Genomic DNA, 23,188 nt, shown 5'->3' with positions numbered 1-23,188 from the left:
CACACACACACACACACACACACACACTAAAAAAAATACAAAATAAAATGTTTAAAAACATTAAATAGCCTTAGATTTGAGCTATACAAAAACAGGCTAAATAAATAAATAAAAATAAAACAGGCTAGATTTGTACGATCCTGTTCCAGACTAATACTACCTGTGGATCAACTACATTTCTATTAAAACTTTCTGTGAATAGTTTTCTGCATTTGAACTTTCTGAAATAGTGTACATGTGTTCTTATAATCTGATAAAGGATATAGCTATTGTCATACTTTCAAAGGACTTTAATTTTGTACAAAATACATAACCAAGCAGTCATTTTGTGTATATGTATCAGGTACTGTATTGCTTTTCTTACAGGCCCAACAGTCACTGGATCTTATCCAGTCAAAAATAGTACAAGCTGCTGGAGATCCTACTGTTGCTGAGGATAATGATGTTTCTCCAGAAATGGTAATGAATTTTCTTCAACCCCAGACCCTCGGGCCATTTGTCTTATACATGGGAATAATGCCCATGTGCAAGATCTGTCTCTGACTTTCAAAACGTGCTATTGCCAGTTATGTTGCACTTTCCTGTTGAGTCGGCTTTTTGCAGTGTTGATGCTCCAACCCAGGGTTGCACTAGCCAAGCGTTCTAGCATTGAGTTAAACCCCAACCCCTGTGTTCCACATTTAATTGAAAGTCAATTCTTTTCAGAATGGTCTGTATTTGTTTTCACTGTAGTTTAGTGAGATATTGTGTCCATTTTTAAGGTTTGTGTGGAGAGGCCCTGTGTGTAGTTCTTAAGGGTGTGGGGTCTGGGGTCTGGAGATGGACAGCCTGTGAATGCCACCTAGCCCTGCTCCTTAGGACCTTCATATGTAACTAGGCAAATTCCTAGTTGGTGGGAGGTTTGGTTGCCCATCTGTACAAGGTAATGATACTGGCTCCTGTCCTGTGGGGTTGTGGGCAGGAATAAACAAGCTATAATGTGTAAAATACCAGGCTGGGGGGTAGCCCTTCCCTAGCGTGCCGGAGGCTTCCATCACCAGTGGGAGGGCTAGACTCATGTGGATGCCCGCGGTAGTGGGCCAGCACTCAGGACTGCTGGCACTCAGTTAGCTCTGATTGACTAGAGAGGCTTTTATTTCTCTAAAAGGAACAGTGCTTCTATTTCTGATATTTATAGAGTCTCCATTTTTCCTTTTGTGGCCAAGACAGAATTTCCTACAGCACAGATTTGTTTGATGCCATCTGGTTTGCACCAGTAGTTACAGGCAGCTTTCTATGTGGCTTTTGTTGGTGCTAACTTTTCCTTCATTTTTCATAACTTTCATGTCTGTACTTGAAGTAATAATGTATTTTCTGGGCGTGGTTGTGCACTCTTTCCCTGTGGCTGACTTCTCCATCATTGCCCTCTTCTTCCCAGGACTCCTCCGAGAAGGAGACAGTGTCTGTAAGTCTCAACCAGACTGTCGTGCAGCTACAGCAGTTGCTTCAGGCTGTAAACAAACAGCTCACAAAGGAGAAATGACACTACCGGGTATGGGTAAGAACAAATGGCGTACTGCTTTCTGTTAATTGCTGGGGTATGTGTGATGTGTATTTACCACAAATCAGGAAAATTCCCTTTACCGAAGGAAATGTCCCCTTGTTTCTGTCAGAACTTTCGGTTGGCAGCCTTTACCTTCCTTAGTGCTTTCTTTCCATCTTGTGCAGTCTGAAGGACTTTTGGCATGGAAGGGACGAAGCTCCATCTTTCCTGAATTTGGTCTTTACAGCACACAAACTGCTGTAACTTGGCACCCAGGGCTGTCCGTGCTATGATGCCTGCAGCATCGTTAGCTTCTTTGGATCGTAGGTCAGGGGAAATACTTACATCTCTTCTGCCCTCCATTTATGACTTGGTAAAATAAAGATGCCACAACATTTTAACTGATGATTGCAAAAAAAATTGTCACTTTTTTAAAATATGAAAACACACAAAATTTATTGTGTACCTATAGGTGGGAATATTAAACTTCCTTGGTTTTGTAGGTTACCTGAGAATCTATTCTTTTAGTGACTGAACTGAGAGTTTTGAGGATAAGTCCATCATTAACAAAATTAATAAGCTTTTTTGCCTGTGTTACCTTAAAAAGCTTGAATCAATTAGCACTTAAATATGACTTGTATTTTAACTGGTGTATGCAGGATTTCTTTTGTTGTTACCCAGCTTTTACTGATTTTTTAAAATGACTTAAATTATGCTGCCTATATCTTGAATTCATCACCGGATATTATCTCTTGGGGCTGTTTCCGAGTACCTCAGATAGTACTCTTTCCAGGCTGTTTATTTTAAGAGAATCCTACCGTCCTGCAGGCCAGAGGAAAACTCATCAGTGAGCTCTGCCTTTCAGAACCCATACCTAAGACTGATGGCTAAGCGCAGGCCTCAGAGGTAGGGCAGGTGTCCTGAAAAACGTGGGCCTTGTCTGACTTTCCTGCTATATCCAAAGTTAAAGGAGGAACGGTCTGTCGTGGCTCATAGTTCATACACGACTCAGCCCGTAATCGGCTGGCTCCAAGACAGGGTGGTGTGGCAGAGGGCTTTGCAGAGGACACGCAGGCCCGGTCGAAGCAGGGCAGGCGGAAGGCGGCACGCGGCCACAGCAGCCTCTTTCGGTCCCGCTGTGCTCTCTCTAGGCCACCTGCCCTTTTGGTGGGCTGATGTAGTAGTCACACCCCCGGGTCAGCCGCCTGTGAGCACTCCCCACCTGCGACTGCAGGAGGCGTTGGGGGTGCACCTTCGACAGGCTGCTGCTCCTCTGGCCCATTTCAGTACATGCTTTTCTTTAAAATGCCAATTTAGGTCTGTTACCTCTCAGAGGATTCTGCGTAATAAACCCCTCTCGCTCTCAGAGTGTCTGCAAAAGTGATGGCACCGCATCTCAGTCTTTTACCCTTGTGAGCTGACCTCTGTAATCCCTGGAGTCCCACTTAGGTCACATTCCTCCTCACCCAAATTGGGAATAGACCTCTGTCCTGCTTCTTGGGGCGACTCCCTCTTCTCTCCTTCTCCTGGCTTCCGCTCCTCTGTCCAGTCTTGAAAGTATGCCCCATATGTCTTATTTCAGTCTTGTTTTTCCTTCAGCTCACCACTCTTTTTCATTTCCCTATTAACAAGCATTCTTATAATGAGAAACTTAACATAACCCTGACTTCTTTCCTAGCTGTTAACTATCCATTTTAAAATGCCTTCTCCTGTCTGAAGAAACCAGCTTTGGTGACATCATTGATGGTTTCTTAAACTTGGATCTGAGCTAGGCAGACCCTTTGTGACATGTGGTGAGATACGAAGAATGTATGAAATATGATAAATACTCTGAGTTAGTCAACAGGCCTTAGTGTTATTAGAGAAGAGCTTTGTTTGTAGAGCATAAAAAATTGTAAGATTGCCAGTTACCTCTTGCCTTTAGACCTTGGGAATATTTATTCATGAGAGAGAAGTTATAAATTTCTGAGTCTTTTTAATGCTTCTCTGTGGCCTTAGATTTATAAGTTCTTGAGTAGGACTAATAAAAATATGGGTTTACAGTGTTTTCCTCTTAAATGTTTTCTAATAAGACTTGGCTCACATTGTAAAATATTTACGTAAATGCTTCTGAATCCTAAAAATTGTTGTTTTTCTCAGTGTAAATTGCCTTGAAAGGGCCATAGTTAGTCAAGTGGAATATGTAGAAAAAAATGTATTCTGATTTGACTTTTGTTGCTTTATTGTAGAATGAATTTCTTTCTGATCTTTTACAGAGTGAAGTAGCTGGGAATCCTTTCAAGTGAGGATAACAGGAGGAAGGCATTGTATTGTTTTTTGCCAAATTACAGCCTCATTTATGTTTTCACCCTTTTTACCGTCAGAAACACTGAACAGAGTTTTGTCTTTTCTAATCCTTGTTAGACAACTTATTTAAAGAGAAATATTTAATAAGACGCCAAACCCATAGACACTTTCAGAGTTCAATTTTATAATGAAACCTGTTTGAATAACTAGACGTTTACATTCCTGAATATAAAATAAATGTGTCAACTTTTACCATATTTTATTCAACTCATTTGTTCAGAAGATCAAAGTGATAAAGACAATGCAAAATTTAACACTTTAGTACTGATGTTGTACACCATTTTACTTAACACTTTAGGGGAGTAACTGCCTCTGACATCAACTCAAGACACTTTTCTTGCTAATGTGATCTGTTTTTGTAATGCCAGTCAGCAAATAAAGGGATGCTTATGTCATCTACATTTTTTTTTTTTTTTTGTGGAACTGGGGATTGAACTCAGGCCCTTGCACTTGCCAGGCAAGTGCTTATTCTACTGAGGCATCTCCCCGGCCAAGGGATGCTTATTATTCAAACTTGAGTTAGTCTAATTCTCGTGCTTTACTAGGGTTCCTTAGCCCTATGGTGGAATGTGACTTGGAACACAACTAATTGTAGCCAGCAGGCAAGGGAACCAGGGCTTGTCTTGTTGCCCAGGCAACCTTTCCCTTAGGAGTTGGGGTCTTCTCTGCTGCTGTGCTGTGGCACTGTGCACACTGTGGCACTGTGGCCAGGGTGCTGGGGTCACAGGAAGGACGGAGTGCGAGTCAGGCCTTCAGACTTAACACCCCTCTCCCAGGAAAGGAGTGTGCCTTTATTTTTACTGTTACTACTGATTTTAAGGTCATAATAGTTAAATTTAGTTTCCAGGCATTGTATTTCAGAGTTTACATGTGTTATCTTTGTTGTTGAAAGCTTTCTAAAATAATCAGTAAAATACTGATGTCTTCCGATGACAAGTATTTTGCACCACTGAATACTAATGTCCCCTTTAGGGTACAAAATCGTACCCCTCTTGATTCTTGAACGTAACAATTATGTTTCTACCACAGGGACTGTGCACTATTTTTTCTTAGCTAAGAACTCTTGGATATTGGTTTTCATTTGCTTGTTTACCACCTTGAATCCTGCCCAAGTGTTGCTTTTCTTATGAGCTGTTTTCTGTCTGGTACCTTCTGCGCCGTGAGGGCCAGAATCATCGTTCTGGTTCTTTGCTGTATCTCTGTTCCTGAAATAGCTGATACTTGTGCCCAACTACTAAATAAGTGAATGCATGAAATTCAGTTTTGGACTTCAGGATTAACTCAAGTGGTGTCTCCTAACCTTTTTTCCTTGTAACACATGCCCCAAATTGTATTTCTGAAGTATCCAGAGATGAATTAAAGAGACCGCTCCTTGCCTGTGGTGACTGCTTTGGGGATTCAGGTCACCTTGGCCCCTGGGTGCAGTCAGCCCCTTGGAAACTGATCCACAGACCTGATAGTGTGTCAGCCTCCCTCCTCTTTCCTTGGCCACTGCCTCTAAGAGTGCTCTTGTCTACACCACGTGAAACACACAGATCCCCGTGTTGTACGCCCCTTACTGCTCTGCTGTCTTTGCAGAGATGACATTCTCCACATTGCATGGTAATATTATTTTCATCTTCTTTGTATTTTTAATAATTTCTTGTTCCTGAAGTAGAAGACATTTATATCCTTTTCTGTCCAGCTTGGGACAGCTATAACTTCTGATGATTCTTGCATACATTTATGGTAGACCTTTTGTCCCTGGCACTTGCTCCAGTTTGGCCTGCCTCTCCACTCCGGTCGTGGAGATAAAGTTCATCGCACTTCTGTTCTGTGCTTGTTCAGTTCTGCAAAGGGTGATCTGCGCTCGTCTGCCTCCCAGGAGGTTAGGTATTCCCAGTGCTGTGGCTGCGCTGAATGAAGAGGCCTGGCTTGCCTCCTTGTGTACCCATCCCTAGCGGGCCTCCTCTCCCATCTAGCAGGAGTGTCACCGGAACATCCCTGACACCTCCAAAGCGACCAGAGAGATGTTGTGGGGAGTGAGAATGGTTCGGTACCCTTCATCTGGGGTGACAAAACTATCTGTTTCCAAAATGGGCTCTGTGTGAAGCTTCTAAGCTAGAGCTGAGCCAGTGCTCCACTCCAGTAGCAGATGATGGGGTGGCCGGCTGCTGACAGGGTCACCTCAGGTGAGCTGAGGCTTTGCTGCCCAGAGATGGAATGAAATGCTTCTGCATGTCTTGCAACCTGGGGTAGAAATTGCATGAGGACCCTGCCACATGTGAGGTCTGCGCCAAATAGTCTGTGTGGGAGGAGCAGTGACCCAGAGAGTGCTGCTAGACCTAGAGATAAGTCAACAGAGGATTGTTCCTGACCCCATTCTTTATCTGGGCCTCCTGAGAAGGGAGGACAGTGGGAAGGTTAAAGAGCAGATAATTCCTTGAAGCTAGTTATGAAGGCTAGTAGGCTCATCTAAACTGAGGGCAGGTGGAAAAATGAGTTGTTAAACTGAGCTGCATTGGACTTGTGTTTATTGAACCTAAGGAACAACTGGGGATCTTTCAGGAATGTGCAGCGATGAGGAAGGCTCCGAAGAGCAAAGTAGAAGACCGTGGCTGGGGAAGGAAACCACCTTCAGATTGTTCCCCATATTGGCAAATTTTCTTCCTTTCATTGAATTATTTGTTATCTACAGTTTCACAGAAAATTGGACATTTAATATTCATTAGCAGAATTCTTTTAAAATAGCTGATATCAGTTGCATAAGTTATCATATCAGACCCCCCAACACAGATGCACACACAGCCTCTTGAGAAAGGGCCTCACTCTCTTCAGGCTGGCCATCTGTTCTCACGTTAGCCAGGCTGGGCTTAAAATCATGATGATCCTCCCGCCTCAGCCCTTCAACTTCTGGGGTTACAGGTGTGTACCACCGTGCCTGGCTTCATATCACATTTAAAATAGTGACATTAGTTCATATAATTTTTGTGAGATGATGTTGAGATAGAAGAGTACTTACATCTTCATTTTATGGACAGGGAACCTGAGGAACACAGGATAATTTTCTCAGCTCTCAGCTTCTAAGAGGAACCAATATTCTAACCCTGTGGCATGCGTCTGTAATCCCAGTGCTTGGGGGGCTGAAAAACAGAAAGGATCACTTCCAAGTCCAGTCTACGTAGTGAGACCCTGTAGACCCTGTACTAAGTACCAAAAAAAAAAAAAAGATTCTAACCCTCAATTTAAGCACCCTGGCCTGATTGCTATATTTAGATTCATTTATATGTAAATATATATTCCTATGTATGTGTATAATTATAAATATATTTTAAGTTACTAGAATTTTTCAAATGAGTAGAAAATCTGCACTTTTCTTTATAAGGCTATTCTTGATGTTAGTATATATTTCTCATTTTCTCTTAATTGTGCTATCTAAGGGATTTTCTACCTTCAGTAGCTTTCAAAAGTGAGGTCTGCAGCCCGCTGGGGCTTTCTCATGACCTTTTACAGAAACTTTAAAGCTCGCGACTTGCAGGGTAAAGTGTCTTCCTTTTTGGCCATTTTGCCATCTGTGCTGATGGCATCTCGGCAGGTCTCAGGCCAGTTTCAGATGGTGTCAGTAGTGACTGCATGTTTACCACCACTCATGTTTACTGAAAGTATCTATCCCCTAAAGATGTGTTTTCTGTTAAGATCTGTTGAGGGGCCAGGGAGACAGCTCAGTGGAATAAACACTTCCCTGGCAGGCACAAGGGCCTGAGTTCAATCCCCGGCCCTGCAAAAAAAAAAAACTATTTGAGGTATAGCAAATGTGATTTTTCTCTTTAAAACAATTTTTTTTTAAAGGTGAAAAAAGAGAGACAACAAAAATTTAAGGTTTCTTGAAAGCAAGTGGTAATAGTCAACCCTATGTCCAATCCTACATAACTATATCTGTTAATCTGAGGGACAGATTTGACAGTAAGAATAGATAACGTATCAATCATTGTTAATCAGCTGTTGATTTGAAAATCTGTAACATATGTATTGTTATATGTTACCCTGTTTCTGGTTTTTTTTTTTTTTTTTTTTTTTTTTTTTTTTTTTTTTTTTTTTTTTTTTTTTTTTTTTTTTTTTTTTTTTTTTGGCCGAACCAGGGATTGAACTCAGGCTCTTGCGCTTGCCGGGGAAGCGCTTATTCCACTGAGCCATCTCCCCGGCCCCCATGTTACCCTGTTTCTTTGTTTCTGATTTTTGCCTTGTTTTGTTTTACTTTTTAAAATAAAATTGACTTTAAAAAAAAAAAAGGAAGAATTATGTCCACATTTGGAAGGTATTTTTCTTGGTTGACTCCGTTAACCAGTGTTTTCCAGTTGACTAATGGTCAGCATTACAAAGTCATGCATGATGGGTAAAAGAACCCTCCAAAGAGCAGCAAAAACCATTGGGTCTCTGTGACAGAGTGCCCCAAGTTCTTGGTAGCTTCCAACTCCAAATTGTGATTAAAACTTGCTGAGTTTGGGCATAGTATCAAAGAATATCTATAATTATCTGAAATAGTTAACTCTTTCTAAGGACAGATTTTCCTCATATATTTCAGATAACCAAGCCACTATCTCCAAATTGAATGTAAAAAGTTACCTTATTAAAGAGACTTGGTACCATGTACAGCAATGCCAGTGTTATATATGGTTTCTGTCATACTTTCCTGCTGGACATTTAACACTAACTTAAAGTGAGACCTGTGGTAATCAGAATTAACTTTTATTGATCTAATGTTGTTAAGGTCAGTTCAGGCTCCACAGGCATTATTCTTGGAGTTATGGCTAGAGCCTCTCTTTGCTCTTCTAGTTTTTTCCCCCCATCAGTTGTATTACCTGCCAGGATGACTTACAGTCTTTGCTGGACCACATGGTTTCTCTTAGAACTGTGGGGACATTTCCCTTTTTAGTGACCTGTCTTTTGCCAACAGTGTATACTGGTTGACTAGTGTCCTCTGGGGTCAAACCGTCTCCGTGTTTGGAAGTTCAGTGATTCACTGGAGTTGCAGGATCAGTTAGAGTGGTCCCATTACATCCTGGCTTCTATTTGATCGTGGGGGGTTGGGGATGCAAGGACCAAAATATTGGCATCCTTTTAACCCAGTTACCTTTTAGTTTTGATTCAAGCCCCCGTTATTGAAGACCCAGGAAGTCAGTGACACTAGTATTGAAGGGGGAGCAGTAGGTTCAGGTGTCATAATCTTATCTGGATATTGAGCACTTTGAAATGCAAAGCACACGGCAGAAAACTTTTCTCTTTTACCAATTAGGGTTGTCTTAAAACTAGTCAGATTTCTGTAGAATGTTAACAGGAAATGTTACAGTGTTTGACAGGAAAGATTTGAAATCAGGAGCAAACTTTTCAGGATAACAATTAGGAATTATATTAGAACCACTAGATTTTTGCTATTACCTCTGACATATGCTTAGTTTTCTATTTTAGTATAGAGTAATTTTTAATTGGTTACTTTTAACTAATTATAAGATATGAAAGGCAGTATGCAATGTATTCATTATTGGAACTGTCCTTCCAATTCGATTTGAAACTGTTTCATTGCTATTTATTTCTCAATAAAATTATGGAAAAAATAAAAAAATATATAATGCAAAAAAAGATGAAATGACAAAGAAACTTTCACGTAAACATTTTTTAACAAAATGCCTTGTAAAATAGAATGTATTTGTTTACAGATAACGCTTAATAGTTTACTGATCACTGCCTCATATATGTTTATACACATCTGAGTATAATAATACAATCACATAGCAGTCATAAAAACATAAAATTGAAAAGGTCTGTCATTAATAAACAACTTTAGTCTGATAAAATGCTTTTTAAGTTCCATGTCCTAGAAGGTTTATACACTTAGGAAACAACAGTACATTTAATATACTGTAAGATTAGTAATAGCATCACAGCCATATAGAAATGTTTATGTGTATATTGACTTAGTTTTTATTGCTAAGACTAAGATTCCTACTGGGTGTGGTGGTGTATGCCTGTAATCCCAGCATGCAGGAGGCAGAAGCAGGAGGATTTTTGTGAGTTTGAGACTATCCTGGGCTACAAAGTGAGCAGGTCAGCCTGAACTGCAGAGACTGTGTCTCAAAAAGACCAAAAAGAAGAAGAAAAAAAGAAAAAGGAAAAAAAAAAAAAGACTTCGATTCCTTTAACAGGTTATATGATATAACTGCACTGGCAAAACTTAAAGGACATCTGTAGAATGCCTACATGTATATGAAACATCTAATGACCAGTGACCATAAATAGAATTAGTATCCAACGTATGTTATTTCATTTACATAACCAAAAGCTGTGGATCAAAGAAGATACATGCAGATCAAGTTGTAAATGGCAGGACCAAATTTTAAAGAGATGCCAAAAGATGTTATATATCTAAGTTCTAGGTGTACATTATATAAAAGAACATTTATTATTACTTTGCCAGTATTAAGCTTAACTTTAAAAGCTTAGTTTACATCATATTTTGCCTTTAGAAGGGTATACATTTCTAATTTCAGCTATGTATATATAGTATCATAAACTAGGATTAATAGTTGTTTATTTAACCAATCATAACTTGGTTGTTGAAAACTTTTTTGTTTTAAGGAAGGAAAGATTTATTTAGCTCACAGTTTGTAGAGGTTTCAGGCCATAATTGGCTGGCACCAAGGAAGAATAGCCATGGCAGAGGAGCAGTAGTTGGTGATGGCAGAAGACAACAACAGCAACAGAGAATTGAAAACATTTGGTAGCTCATTTAAATTTAGTATTTAAAAAATCAGTTTCTTAAGTAACCAGAGGCCTAACAATGGGAACATAATAAAATGTCTTGCCAAAATGTAAGACCTTATTTGTCCAGTTTTTATAAATTTAAGAGCATTTTACCTTTATTTTATGAAAAAAACATTTTCATAACCAGATAAGGGTAACAATAGTTATTACAGTATTGTTACCTTTAAAGTAGTTATTCAGTTCAAGGTAAGGCATAAGCCAAAAAGATTCTTACAAGAGGAAACAATCTGAGCAAAAATATAACAATATGTAATATAATAACCATTGTTAAATAAAATGTTTCTATTCTTTTGAAATTCTGTTCCACTTTTATTTTATATTGCTTTGTTTTTGTCTTTTTCTCTTTAAAATACTAAAAAACAAAAGGGAAATAAAATAACACTTTTCAGTGAACTAACCTAGACTTAGTATAAATAAGTTACTATATATGTTGAAGTGGTTTTTTTTTTTGAAGTTTTTAAAACAATAGAATATATAATTTGGGGAAGTATTTAAACTTCTCCCTACCATTGAATTCTGTTTTGCTCTGTATTGTAAAAATTAACCTCATTATATATCGTAATTTCTTTAATAACATTTATTGGGAGCAGGGCACTGTAAGACTCACGGAAAAACTAGAGAAACCACCCATCATTGGAGAAAATTCAAGTAAGCTGATTGGGGCATCTCTGTTTTCAGCCACAGAGGGGAGTTTTTCCAAGTATTTCCCAGGCCCAATGGACTTCACTTAGAAGAAATTCTTTAAAATAAAATTACAGCAGACCCTTGACTTCTGAACTCATTTCATTCACAAGATCTGGTTGTAACTCAAATTGGCTTTAAGTGAAGACAATTTTCCCCATAAGAAGTAATGGAAATACCCGTAATGCATTCCAAACCTCCCAAAGAATCCCTTAGCCATCCTTTCCATAATAAAAAAAGGGGTAGTGTAATGGGCATAATCTACCAGAAATACCAGTAATTTTCCTAGTGTATTCGTCAAAAAGTTATAAAACGTGCCTAGTTTACCAGAAATAACGGTTTTATGTATATAATTTTCAGCAGTCCTTTTATCAGCACTGTCTGGTTCCCCATGCCTAGATATGCTGTGAACTCTAGTCCTCACTTTAAAATTGTGAAACCACGCCTTACTGGCCCAAAATGTTCCACCATTACCGCTTGATGATTCCTTATGTGATCTGCATGTGTAGCACTAGCTTTTTGCATATTATAGATTCAGGCTATAACCTGTCATCTGCCTTTCATTTGTCCACATTGATAATAGCCTTTCTAGCTCATCTAACACTGTTGTTTATGACTTAATAATTTGAGCAACATCTTCAGCAACATGTTTTCTTTCTTGGATTGCCAAGATGGGACCGGCGAGATAGGTCAGCGGACTAAGTGCCTGCTTAGGCAAGCACAGGGACTGGGGTTCAATCCCCGAACCACAGGCTGCCCAGGCACTGCCCCCCAGCATTCTGAGACTGGGCGTGGTGGCCCATGCCTGTAATCCCAGCACTGGGGAGGTTGAAAATAGAATCACTGTGCGTCCAAGCTGCGTAATGAGACCCTGTACCAAATACATAAGAAAGAAAAAAAGATTGCCAAGATGATAGATTTTGACACACTGTACATAATAGGTAAATCACACAAACACCAGCCGTATTTAGCCACAATTTCATTTTTTATTATGTTTGCTTTTTCCAACCTTCCCTTCTTTCCTTAGCTCCTAGCCTTTTGGAGACCATTTTGACAACAGTAATTGCAATGACTATAAAAAGTACTAACCAAAATCACAGCCACAAACATGCATCTGGGCTGAGACTGAGGTTTACATACGCTCACATTTTTCTGGCATCTCGAGTCTGCTCACAAGCACACAAGCCAGCAGCATTCAGTTAACTCAACACTTTGGTCGTAAATTAAATGTAAAGTTCCAGTCATAACCCAAGTTGGCTGTATGTGAGGTTGGTGGTAACTCGAGAGCCCACTGTGTAATATATATACTAGAAATTTAGTCAATTTAAGGAAGCAGTCTTAAACCTTTATATATTAGTAATTATGAGAACATGTAATAGGACAAAATATGTTATCTTTTTATAAGCCTTAAGCCAAGAATACTTGAATTGATACTTAGCACCTCATGACTGGAGTGCTATGATCATTTATAAGCACTCGTTTTTTATTTATTTTGTATTTAGAACAGGGTGTACAGGGTCTCACTGTGTAGAATGCATTCATAGTGCTCCTCCTGTTTATAGCCTCCCAGGTACTGGGATTACAGGCACATATGACCACGCCCGGTCTCAGTTGCTGTCTCAGGGTACCCCAGAGGTGGGGCTGGCACATCAGGGTCAGGGATAGAACTCTGCATCTGCCTAAGCAAGCACTTTAATCCGCTGAGCTATTTGACCAGCCCTTAAGCACTCATTTATACTTTTAACAGTTTCTTCAGTTGACTCATGAGAACCAAAGCATAGCATTCTTAAGCTATCTGTATTATTTTTTCTTAAAACAAGGAAAAACTTGAAAGTAATTGTACACAGAAAACAATGAACATGGCATTTATAAAACAAAAAAATTTTGGCATATACTATCTTAATTAACAATGTGGGCACAAACATGTCACCAACGTCTTTAAAGGCATCTTTACCCTTACTAAGTTACTGTTGAGCCATATGAACACTTTAAGTATTTGAGCTAACAAATACTTCAGTATTTTTTGAGAGGATAATATACTTGGAAGTTAACACACAGAAACGTACATATTAACCTAAATCACATAAAACCTTTGTATTACCAAACTAAGGCTTTTACCCGTAAGTTTTACTCAAGCCTTATGTAGCAGTTTTTACTTTCTAACATTTTGAATTTGGTTACTCTTAAATATTTGTATACTTTTTTTGTTAGGTGTTTTTGTTTTTTTTTTTTTTTTAATTAAAAACCCTAACAGAACCAGAAGTCTACAAAAGCAAAAAATAAAAATAAATTTTTGAGGCCCCCTAAAATAATTTTTTAAATGACATAGCTGCAGGTACTTTTATTAAAATCAATAGGCAGATAATGTATGAAACACATAAAACAAGTTTAACCATAGACGTATTTGCCATGCTGAATTACCATCTTTTTTTTATGTACTTGGTACGTAGTGTCAGTATGCAGCTCAGACTCATAGTGATCCTCCTGTTTTCCGCCACCCTAGCACTGGGAGTTACATGTGTACACCACCACGCTTGATCTTGGTGGCAGGCTCAGCATGCCCAGGGGCAGGGCCAGCACAGCATGTGGTGGCAGGGATTGAACTCTGGTCCCTGTGCTTGTGTAAGCAGGTGCTTAATCCACTGAGCTATCTTGTCAGCCCTTACAATCTTTTTTTAAGATACAGATTTAGGTATAGACGTCAGAAATTTTTCAGGGGTTATTAATTATCTCTTTTTTGTCTTGTAAGTCCTGTTTACTGCTTTAAGCTATGGTACCATTTCCTGTTAGTTAACATAGACTTATAACTAATAAAAATCAGAAAGGGAAAGAGAAGAATATTGGCCTTGTTATTTTAGTCTTTACTTTCGGAGGGGAAAACAGCTTTTTTAAAATCATCTGTCTTAAAGTGGTCCCAAGTTCATAAAATATATCTTGTTTGTGACATTTTGAGGACATGGTGTTAGTATATTCATAAAAGACTTACTACCTGCCTTTGAGATGTCTCTTGTGATATTTGAAAAGAGAAAAAAGAAAAGATGGATCCTGTTCGGGTCCCCAAGGTCCAACTCCGTGTGCCAGGGTCATACTGTACATACAGCCTCTCATGTCTTCCAGAACCAGAGCTGACCCCAGAGTCAGAACCATCATAGCTGGCAGCTCAGCCCTGCCAACCCAGAGTCAGAGCCACCCAGCTTTGGCAGCTCTGTCCTCTGAAACTGCCTGCCTGCTAGTCACAGAAACCTGTTGGGCCCGTCCAGAGCACGCATCCTTGTTTCTAGCACCTAGCTTCTCCCACAGATCTGGAAGGTAGGAGCTTTATAGAAGAGCTGGATTTTCCTAAAAAATCTACAGCTCTGTATATCTAGGCACCTATAGCATATACAAGGTCTCATAGCAGGTTTGAAAAGTCCAGAAATGCCACATAGCAACTACAGATCACATGCCATCTGGGAGAGGTAACTTGAGGTTGAAATTCTCATACTGCCAGAACCAAGTAAGATGGTGGAAGACAGCATGCGTTATGCAACCCCAAGAGGCCCAACAGGAAATACCTGTAAGCAGATCTTGAGAAGGCCCCCAGACCCGGAAAGGTGGTGTCGGACAACCGAGCAGAGCGACAGTGCCCTCCATGGACCGATAGATCATGTTTCCCTTCCCCCTGTGTGGGGACACACCAGGCTTCACTCCAGTTCCCTGACTCTCCCTAATACCAGAAGAAAGTTAAAGGATTTGAGCTTTCTGACAAATCGCCTAAATGAGAGAAGGAACAAGAAGGGGACTACAGCTTTCCTAGGGGAAAGAAGGGGAAAAATAAACCAGTGGGCTCCTTATGAATTTGAGTCCATCGACTTCACCAGGTCCCATGGAGAAGGTCAGTTATCAGCTGGGTGACCACTTAAATCTGCAGTGTAGGACCTGTTCCTAGCCACCACAAAAGGGCAGTCATGGTATCAGCCAATCTTACTTTGGTTTTGAGACTTTTCTCAAGATAAAGGGTTCAGGGCCCCAGGTGTGTATGCTTTCAGAAAATGCTTTTCTAGTTTGACCCAGCAACCAGTTCTCTCCACTACATCTCAAACTTGGGGTTTCCCATGTCGGTTGCATGAGAAACTTTACTCAAGACCCTGGATGGGGCCTCATCCTTATTTTGTCTTCCTAGGTATCATGGTTTATGTCTAGTTGTCCCCGGAAGGCCTCATGCAGTCATGGGGTGGGCTTCTAGAGTTTGAGTTTAATTCATGATCCACTGGGATTATGGGTGAGAGTGCTGCTGGGATTATGGGTATGAGTACTACACCCAGCCTAGGGCAGATAGCCTAAATTCAACTTATGGGAGACAGACTTGCCCTCTGTATCCATTGTTGCCACTGTTCCTGCGCTTTTGCTCCTGTACTTTTCCACTACCATGTGCCAGTCTGCCTTGGAGCCAGCTGAGTAGGGACTGAAACTTCCAGTAACTGTGAGATAAATAAATCTTTTCTTCATTTTGGGTGTCGGGTATTGGTCACAGCAATGAGAGAAGAGTGAGACAGAATTTGGCACCAGGAGTGTGTCCAGGTAGTGTGACTATTTCTAACTGTGGATTACAAGCTTTTGGGAATGGCTTAAGGGAAGAGATAATGGCTTATGAGAGAGGTTTGGAAAGGTTGTCTACTGATGAAGAGCTCGAATGCCTTCAGCTCATCTATGTGGGAGATTGTGGTCAGAATTCAGAAGACTGATAGAAAGCCTGCATGTAAAGACCAGGCTGGGGAGGTTTCTGCTGGGAAGGACAGCATTGGTTGTTAGACTACGGATGATTTGTGTTATGGCTTGGCAAAAATTTTGTCTGCATTTTGCTCCTTTCCTGAGACTTTGCCTGAGACTCAGAGTAAGTACAGTGGGCTAGTTAATCTTAACAAAGAAATTGCAAGGCAGTCAAATGTTGAGGCAGCAGCATGGGGGCTTTTATTCAGATATATGTTGAGAATCAAGAGCAAAGAGCTCAGCAGGATGATTTACAATGTTGTGAGTTTGGCCAGAAAGGGAGCGCTAGGTTGGCTGCCCAGGAGAAACAGCAGAGTAGAAACGATGTCCTGAAGGCATCATAGGAGGTGGCAGGTTCTCACATTTGCAGAATCGCAGGAGTGAGGGACTTTGCTTTGAGAAGAAAGCCACAGAGTCCCATGTTCCAGAATGAAGGTGGCGGCCATACCAGGTTGCAGAATGGAGGAGGAAGCTACACCAGATTTCAGAATGATGCCAGCATAAAAAATTTGTTCCTCAGAATCAGGGTCAGAGTGCTCAAAAATTGAGGTACTCAGTACCTACAGCCAAGAGAAAAGAAAGGCTGGCTACTTCTCCAGCTGGCAGCAGACCTTGGCATCATCCACATGGCACTGGTTTTAGGTGCATGCAGAATGCAGGAGTTCTGAGGTTAAGAAGGCTTCCACCTGGATTTCAGAAGGCCTGGGAGGCCAGGCAATGTGCCCCTGAGAAGGCAGTATGTAAAACTATGAGTGAAAAGCCTATTCAGTGGAAACCTCAGAAGTTTAAAAGAGCCAGGAACGTGGATTTTCTAAGAAGAGCTGCAAGGAGAGAGCAAAGCCAGCCCCTGAGAAAAGCCATGAGAGGTACCAGCAGAAGTGCCATAGGGGTGGAGCCATGTACGGTTTTTGGAGCTCACAACTTGTTACAGGTTTCTTTGGATGTTCCACAGGAAACTGCAGGACTTAATGTTTGTCCTTCTGGATTTTGGACTTGCCTTGGTCCCAGTGGTTTTGTATCCTGCTGTGTGTACCTTTTGGAATGGTAATGTTTATCTTGTGCCTTTGAATGTTGGAAGTGTTTAACTTTTGTACAGGGGCTCACAGCTAAAAGTTTGCCTTAGATCTTGGGACTTGGACTCTTCAGCAATGCTGAAACTGTTAGGACTTTGACAACTCTTGCAGATAGACTAAAGTACCTTTTGCATAAAGGGTTGTATGTGAGTCTTTGGGGGGCCGGGGGCAGAATGTTATGCTTCTCATGTAATATAATGTTAATAGAGTTAATAGTGATTCTTAAGGACTACTAAAGCTGTGTTATAAGGTCCAAGTTGTGAAATGTTAAGAAGCATATCTGTAAAAAAAGAAGCATGTCTGTGTATCTGGACAGTGGTTTAAAGAAGTATATGTGTAGTTGCCAGGATGACAAGGGGTGGGTTGTAGTGGTTGATACATTGTGTCAACTTGAGATGTTGGAAGCTTGGCTATATTGAGAAGTTTGGCTGGATCTGCTTGTGGATTCTATGCCCTGGGGTGTGAGGGACATGGCCCTAGAGCAGGAAGGACCCACTCCAGAGTGACTCAGCACAAAAAGGGTATATAAAGCAGTTGAGGAAGGCTTCTGTGCCCCACTTCTGGGAGGAGTTCTGATCTTCGTCACGCCACTTCACAGCCATGCCGCTTCTGATGAGCTTGATCTCCACAGCCACACCACTTTGGAGGAGCTCTGATCTTTGCAGTGGTCTTCACAGTCAGCATTGAAGGGAGAGAGAGAGTCTTGATGGACACCAAAGCTGCTGCTCCTCCTCTGCTCTTTGTTGTTTTCTGCCACCATGAACTGCCGTTTGACTTGGAGCCAGTGGAGTATACACTGAAACCTCTACCAACTGTGAGATAAATAAACCTTTCCTTCCTTTATTTTGGATTTTGGTATTTTGTCCCAACAACAAGTGAAAGGTAACCAAGATACTGGGGAAGATTCTCAAGAGTGCCACCTAACTTGGGTGAATGTGATGCTGACCCAAAGGAGCACCTGGTGAGGCCACTGTGTCTGGCATAGCTCCTAGCCAGAGGGAGCAAGTGCCTCTCATGTTTAGTGCTTTTGTATTATGCATTCATTTTTTTAAAAATTTTATTTATTTATTTGTGTGTCCGCGGCCTGCTCAGCCCACCAGGGGGCGGGGCTGGCTGGCATGTGGTGCTGGGGGATTGAACCACAGTCCCTGTGCTTTGCTAAGCTTGTTCTAAGTAGGTGCTTTAAACCACTGAGCCATCTCACCAACCCTATGCATTCATTTTCTAGAGACTCTGAAATCTCCAACTGCTGCAAAAGAAAAGCCCTAAGGCTGCAGAAGTCTGTAGATAAGAGAGAAGTAGGATGAAAAAAAGGTGAACTGTTCTTCAGAGACTAAGGGGTGAGAAAAGGGGGAAAGAAAAACAAAAACAAACTGAAAAGCCTTTTGGCTGAACTACCTCCCTCTGTAGGTAACTCTTTTTATCTCCTGCTGCTGGGTTGCCCAGAGAAAATGTCACCAGCTTGGTTTGAGAGGTTCTCCAAGCTGAAATAAGGAACTTAGCCCACCCTTTCATAGCAGGTTTGCCAATTCATGTCAAGGAAAGAGTTTTAAATCAGTAAGAAACACGAGAAAGGCTTAAAAGTGAGACTCTTTACACTTGGAACTGGGAATGTTTAAGCTTCCCTCAAAGGATGGAAATCTTGTTGAAAGGTGGCCACACACATCCCAGAGTGCTGGCTCATTCTACATGGGGTTGGGTGTCATTTAAACATTTTGGGGGGTTACTTAACCTGTTCCTTAGGATGAGACTCCTGTTCCTTTGCCAAATAAGCCAACTTATGTACCGTTAGTATCTTCTCTCAAAGCTAGATTATTAGTCGCTTTGTCTTGCTTCTGTACCCTCACCTGCCCCCACCCACCCCATTTCTAAGACCGCCTGCTCAGCCAGACGTACAGAACTAGAGCCCGTGTGCTGGTGCTTGGCCACTCCGGACACCTTAGGTCAAGCTGAGCTGGATGCGCCGAAAGCCCAAGAAATCCTCCAGTTTCCCTGTTGGTGTTCTCTCATCTCTCGGAGTTTGCAACATTCTTGTGATCATGAAGTGATGGGGAGAGGATAGACTTGGTGTCTGCCATGCCAGAGGGCTGGCGCTGTAGGAATCCTAAGACCTCTGGTGCCACTAAGTAAAACTTCATCTGAGAGAGGATGTTTGCCCTCCCACAGCCAGGAAACCTCTCCCTTGTCAGTGCAAATAGAACCTGAAAGGATTCAGGATGACTCTGGAACAACTGCATTATAGGCTCACCATAAGGTTTTGGGGGCCCAAAAGGGAAAACCTTCCCTTTAGGACCAAAGGGCAGACTGATCATCTTCCAAGGAGTACCTAGTTATCTGACCTGAACTAATATCAGACTGCACCAGCATTCCCAAGGAGTGGCCTGCAATGAGAATTGGCTCCTGGGGATGCAAGGGATGCAGGAGCGCCCTGCTTAATAGCTTTTCTCTCAGTGCTGAGACAAAATACCCAACACTCAAGAGGAAAAGATTTATTAGCTCACATTTTGTGGAGGTTCCGATCTATAATCAGCTGGCTCTAAGGCAACAGGTGAGAGGGGGGCAACAGGTGAGAGAACACAGCAAAAGCAACAAGAGCAAAGGTTGACAAGAGAAAGACTCTTTTCCTCCCTTATATACAAGTGGCAAATAAATACATGAAAAAAATGTTTCACAGCACTGGCCATTTGAGAAATGCAAATTAAAACAACATTGAGATACCATCTCACCCCAGAAAGAATGGCTACCATAAAGAAATAAACTAATGACAAATGGAGAGGCTGTGGGGGAAAAGTAACCGTTCTCCACTGCTGGTGGGAATGTAAACTGGTACAACCAATTTGAAAATCTCTGTGGAGACTCCTCAAAGTACTAGGACTGGAAATCTCATTCAATCCAGCTATTCCTCTTCTGGGTATTTTCCCAAAAGAGCTGAAAACATACCATAGTGATATGTGTGCATGCATTATTTCCAGCAGCACAATTTGTCACAGCCAAATCCTGGAATCAACCAAAATGCTCATCACCTAAGGAATGGATGAAAAAAGTATGGTATCTTTATGCGATGGAATGTCACTCGGCTATAAAAAAAAAAAAAGAAAAAGAAAAACTTGAGGCCTTCATACACAAGTAGACTCAATTAGAGGCTGTATTCATAAGTGAAATAAATCAGACCCACATGTTAAATGTTGTAGTCTCCCTAGTGTAAGAACCTGAAAGAATAAATAAAATCTGAAAGGTATAATAGATAAAGTAAAATGGAAAGAAACTGAACTTATGGATTAAACAACCAAGATGAGGGAAAGGAAAAAAGATACAAAAAAAGGAAGGGAGAAAAATAATGCAAGTATATATACAGGATGGCTGAGATGATTATATTAATAATTTCCATCAGTTTTTTAAAAATAGCATTTATGTTTAGAATTATCACTTGGACTAACTTTGTATTCTAATATCTGCAATCTAAGCAACTACATCAAGGACTGCCATGTGTAATATAAAAATCATGGTTGAATATCTCTTGTCTTGATCTTCTAAATAGGTACCATTTCTAATGTCTTATCAATTATTGTTATACTCTCTTTAAAATAAATTTTTGTTTTTGTTTTTGTGGAACCAGGGATTGAACTCAGGCCCTTGCACTTGCCAGGGAAGCGCTTATTCCACTGAGCCATCTCCCCAACCCCTGAAATAAAATTTTTAAAGAGTAAAAAAGACAAGAAAAAACAGATTTATTAAAATCAAGTATTAATATTCAGTTTGTCTAATCTTGCATCACTATAGCTGTTAATCTGAGCAACAGATTTGACAATTAAAATAGCTAATACAATAACCATTGTTAATGTGTTGTTTTGTTTTGAAAATTTGTAATATATGTATTGCTGTATGCTAACCTGTTTCTGTCTTTGTTTCTGCTATTTGCTTTTGCTTTTTTTTTATTCTTCAAAATAAAATAAATAAAATGTATGTTGACTAATTTTAAAGGAGGCTATACAATGCTGTGTCCAGTGCAGCTCTTGAAGTCCTGAGTGAAGTTCCCAGAGAAGGTGAAGAAATACAGATAAATAAAAAGCTGAGGTCAGGTGGAGCCCTCTCTTCACCTGAGAGGAAAAAGAACTGCTCAGCCTCTGTAGCACATTTATTTATGTTCTCAGGAGGTTGGTGTCAATTTCAGTCCCTCTGCCTAGCAACTTTGCATGGATCACCTAAGCACCTCTCATTCTCAGAGCTGGAATAGCTTGATGTTTTGGCTTGTATCCTACATGTAATTGATTTTTAGCTTTAGCTGCTTTCCATATCTTCCCCTTTTCTGTTTTATGGTTGGAAGTGATAGGTGGTCAGTTGAAATTGGAGGAACTGTGTTTGGAGGACTGTGTGGAAGACTTTCTCATTCTCAAATCCTTTCCGTTCTGAGTGAACTTATTCACCTAGGCTAAACATTCCCAGTCTAAGGATTTCAGGTCCATGCATTCAACAGTTTGACCCTACTCAGCCTATTAATAGTTGTCATCAGTTACCACTGTGACTGGCAATTGTCAGAAAGTGTTAGTGATTTGAATTTTTTTATATCTAATATATTACTATGGCATTATTTTATGCATCTTGTGGTTATACTTTTCTGTTGAGTGTTCAAGAGCAAGTTAAAACAAGACCTGTGTTAATTTCTGTTATCTATCAAGGTCAGTTACGTCTCCTCAGGAGTTACATTGGAATCATGCAGTGCCTCTTAGTACTTCTGTCAGTGTGAGCTCTCTGGGTGAGTCAAGGCCATTACTTGACCAAGTTGCTTTCTGTGACAACCTGGGAGATGTTTTTCTTTTAGTGACTCTCCTTAGGCACACTATACATCATAAATCACTTTCCTCTGTGGTTCCTAAATCATCTTGGTCAGAAAGCCAGGGTCTCACTGAGTTATGAAATATGACAGCAGAGGTTCTCTTACACTGTGGGTCCTCACTGACTTCAAAGGACTGGGACCAGAATAATGGCTGACCTCCTAGTCCATCTATTTTTCTAGTTTTTGGTTTACAAAATTCAGTTGTTGAACATCCAGAAGAGACGGTTAATGGCTACTTTTTAATGAAGGCAGTAAGCTTAGTATTACTATCTTATCTAAATACTAAGCACCTTGGAAGATAAAATAGAACCATTATTTTCTAACAACCATGGATGACATTAACCTTCTGAGACTATAAATAAATGTGCTACAGATGCTGAGTAGTTCTTTTTCCTCTCAGGTAAAGAGAAGGCTCCACCTGACCTCAACTTTCTATCTGTCTTTGTTTCTCCATCCTCTGGCTGTCTTCCCACCCTCCCACCCCCACCAGGAACTTCAAGAGCTGGACTGGACACAGCATTGTATGCCCTCCTTTAAAGTTAGCCAACATACATTTTATTTATTCATTTTTTTTTCTCATTGGTTAACTGGAATCCTGTCCAATAATTTCATCTCACACTAAGGTATTTTTGTTTAATTATCTTAACATTTTTTGATGACCTATGAGAAAAACAAATTTATTTTTATTTCAACCAGTTATAAACCCAGGTGGAAGCATGCACTTTAAATCTATAAACCAAATTGAGTTATGAACAAATGATCCAAAATTGCAAAAGAAAGGAAATGAGGAAAATTGTTGTGTTCAAATAAAAAACAGCTGTTCAAGGATATGGCACAAAAACAAGGACACAGCTTAAAAGTTTGATTGGACAAACAGCACAGGCAGACTGACAAACAATTAGTCTATAACACTAGTGTGCATGCACTCAGGTATATATCTGACCAAATTGAATTATAATGATGTTTACAATTTTAGAAGTTTGTAATTACAAATAGACTAGGCAGAATTATTTGTAGGTCAATTAGCAGAGATCTCTTATAAGAAGAATTTGGAAAGAACAAAATCTCTTTTATTATTAATATATATTTTTGGGGGCCGTGGTGATGGCTCAGTAGAATAAGTGTTTCCCTGGCAAGCTCAAGGGCCTGAGTTCAATCCCTGGTTCTGCAAAAAAATTAAAAAAA

General features: G+C 40.4%; 1 protein-coding gene and 1 pseudogene across 1 annotated transcript in view; one reads left to right on the top strand and one right to left on the bottom strand.

Annotated features, from left to right (window-relative positions):
• The window catches only part of Ktn1 (kinectin 1), a 114,447-nt gene extending 110,610 nt beyond the window's left edge, over nucleotides 1–3,837 (top strand). Inside the window, exons 39-41 of the mRNA XM_023701724.1 lie at nucleotides 367–459; nucleotides 1,418–1,537; nucleotides 3,778–3,837. Coding sequence (XP_023557492.1) covers nucleotides 367–459; nucleotides 1,418–1,522 — 198 coding nt within the window. The 3' untranslated portion in view covers nucleotides 1,523–1,537; nucleotides 3,778–3,837. The remainder of the gene's footprint in view (nucleotides 1–366; nucleotides 460–1,417; nucleotides 1,538–3,777) is intronic.
• A 15,338-nt stretch (nucleotides 3,838–19,175) lies between these two features.
• LOC101568078 overlaps nucleotides 19,176–23,188 on the bottom strand; it is a 14,724-nt pseudogene continuing 10,711 nt past the window's right edge.

The sequence above is a fragment of the Octodon degus genome, unplaced genomic scaffold (assembly GCF_000260255.1).
Source record: "Octodon degus isolate 3935 unplaced genomic scaffold, OctDeg1.0 scaffold00007, whole genome shotgun sequence".
Taxonomy (NCBI): Eukaryota; Metazoa; Chordata; class Mammalia; order Rodentia; family Octodontidae; genus Octodon; species Octodon degus.
The sequence above is the reverse complement of the archived record's forward strand: the minus strand, read 5'-3'. Positions and strand labels throughout refer to the sequence as shown.